A 1,169-nucleotide genomic window follows, 5' to 3' on the forward strand; every position below is an offset into this window, starting at 1 on the left:
TAATCTTCAGCAAAAAAAAAAAAAAAAAGTGTAATAGTAAACTTCACATAGACGTGAATGTGATGTAGAATGTATATATCCATAACACAATACTTTTTGCCGCCCATGAACTCACCCTAGGTATTCCAACAAGGCAAAGCTAGCTACCCAAGCCTCTCTTCAATTTTAGGCAGACCAAATCATGAAAGCTCTCTCTATATCAGCTTGCTTGCTCTGTAAATACCCCAAAACTTAGTTGCTACTTACAAGTCCCATAACCCAAAAACAAACACCAAAGCGTTCCCAAATGGGTGCCTCAAAGTCCAAGCAAAGCTCTCAGTCGTCTCAGACAACAATCAAAGACAAAACATTATCGGGACTAGGCAACCTCATTAGGCTCCTTCCAACAGGTACAGTCTTCTTGTACCAATTCCTCAGCCCTGTCCTATCCAACAATGGCCACTGTGCTACAACCATCTACAAGTACCTCACCGCTATTCTTGTCCCTGTGTCTGGCTTGTCTTGCTTCTTTTCTTCATTCACTGATAGTTATGTTGGAGATGATGGGAAAACTCACTATGGGGTTGTAACATCGAAGGGTCTTTGGCCCTCGACGGACTCTAAGAACGTGGACTTGTCGGCTTACAAGCTTCGGATTGGGGACTTTGTTCATGGCCTTTTTGCGCTGTCTATGTTTGGGGTTCTGGCGCTTTTGGACCCAAAAACAGTGGGCTGCTTCTATGCGGTGTCTGATTCGTCGGAGAAGACTTTGCTCAAGGTGTTTCCTCCAGCTGTTTGTATGGTTTTGAGTGGGCTTTTCATGTTCTTCCCTAACAAACGCCATGGAATTGGATACCCTTCAAGTACTGACTCTTCACAGGTTTCCAAGTTTGGTGGTAGCGAAGTATCATTGACGAAAGCCTAAGCAAGTTCTGAGTGTGGTTTCTTTGGTTTTTTCTTATTCTGAATTTGTTGCCTTAAATTCATGTTTCCCTGTTGTATTTACGCGTATGTAGGCCGGGAAGGATATTTCCTTATAGTAGATGTACGTAGAAATCATGTTTGGAAGTGAAAAAAAAAGGGGTTTGAAATATCACATATATTTGTACTTTTCTCTCCTTCTCGATCTCTCTGTTTATATATGGGTTGGGCTCCTAGTGTAACTTTAATTATAGGTATATAAAATTAAA

General features: G+C 41.4%; 1 protein-coding gene across 1 annotated transcript; it reads left to right on the top strand.

Moving 5' to 3' along the window:
* The first annotated feature begins 286 nt into the window (after positions 1 to 286).
* LOC126690321 (protein DMP2-like) lies at positions 287 to 904 on the top strand. Its single transcript, XM_050385429.1, has one exon. The coding sequence runs from the start codon at positions 287 to 289 to the stop codon at positions 902 to 904; it is 618 nt and encodes a 205-aa protein (XP_050241386.1).
* Positions 905 to 1,169: the final 265 nt, after the last annotated feature.

This window comes from Quercus robur, chromosome 6 (assembly GCF_932294415.1).
Source record: "Quercus robur chromosome 6, dhQueRobu3.1, whole genome shotgun sequence".
In the NCBI taxonomy this organism is placed as follows: Eukaryota; Viridiplantae; Streptophyta; class Magnoliopsida; order Fagales; family Fagaceae; genus Quercus; species Quercus robur.

Bases quoted from the DNA above. Each gene is read 5' to 3' on its own strand.
- LOC126690321 (XM_050385429.1), top strand. From the start codon at position 287: ATGGGTGCCTCAAAGTCCAAGCAAAGCTCTCAGTCGTCTCAGACAACA.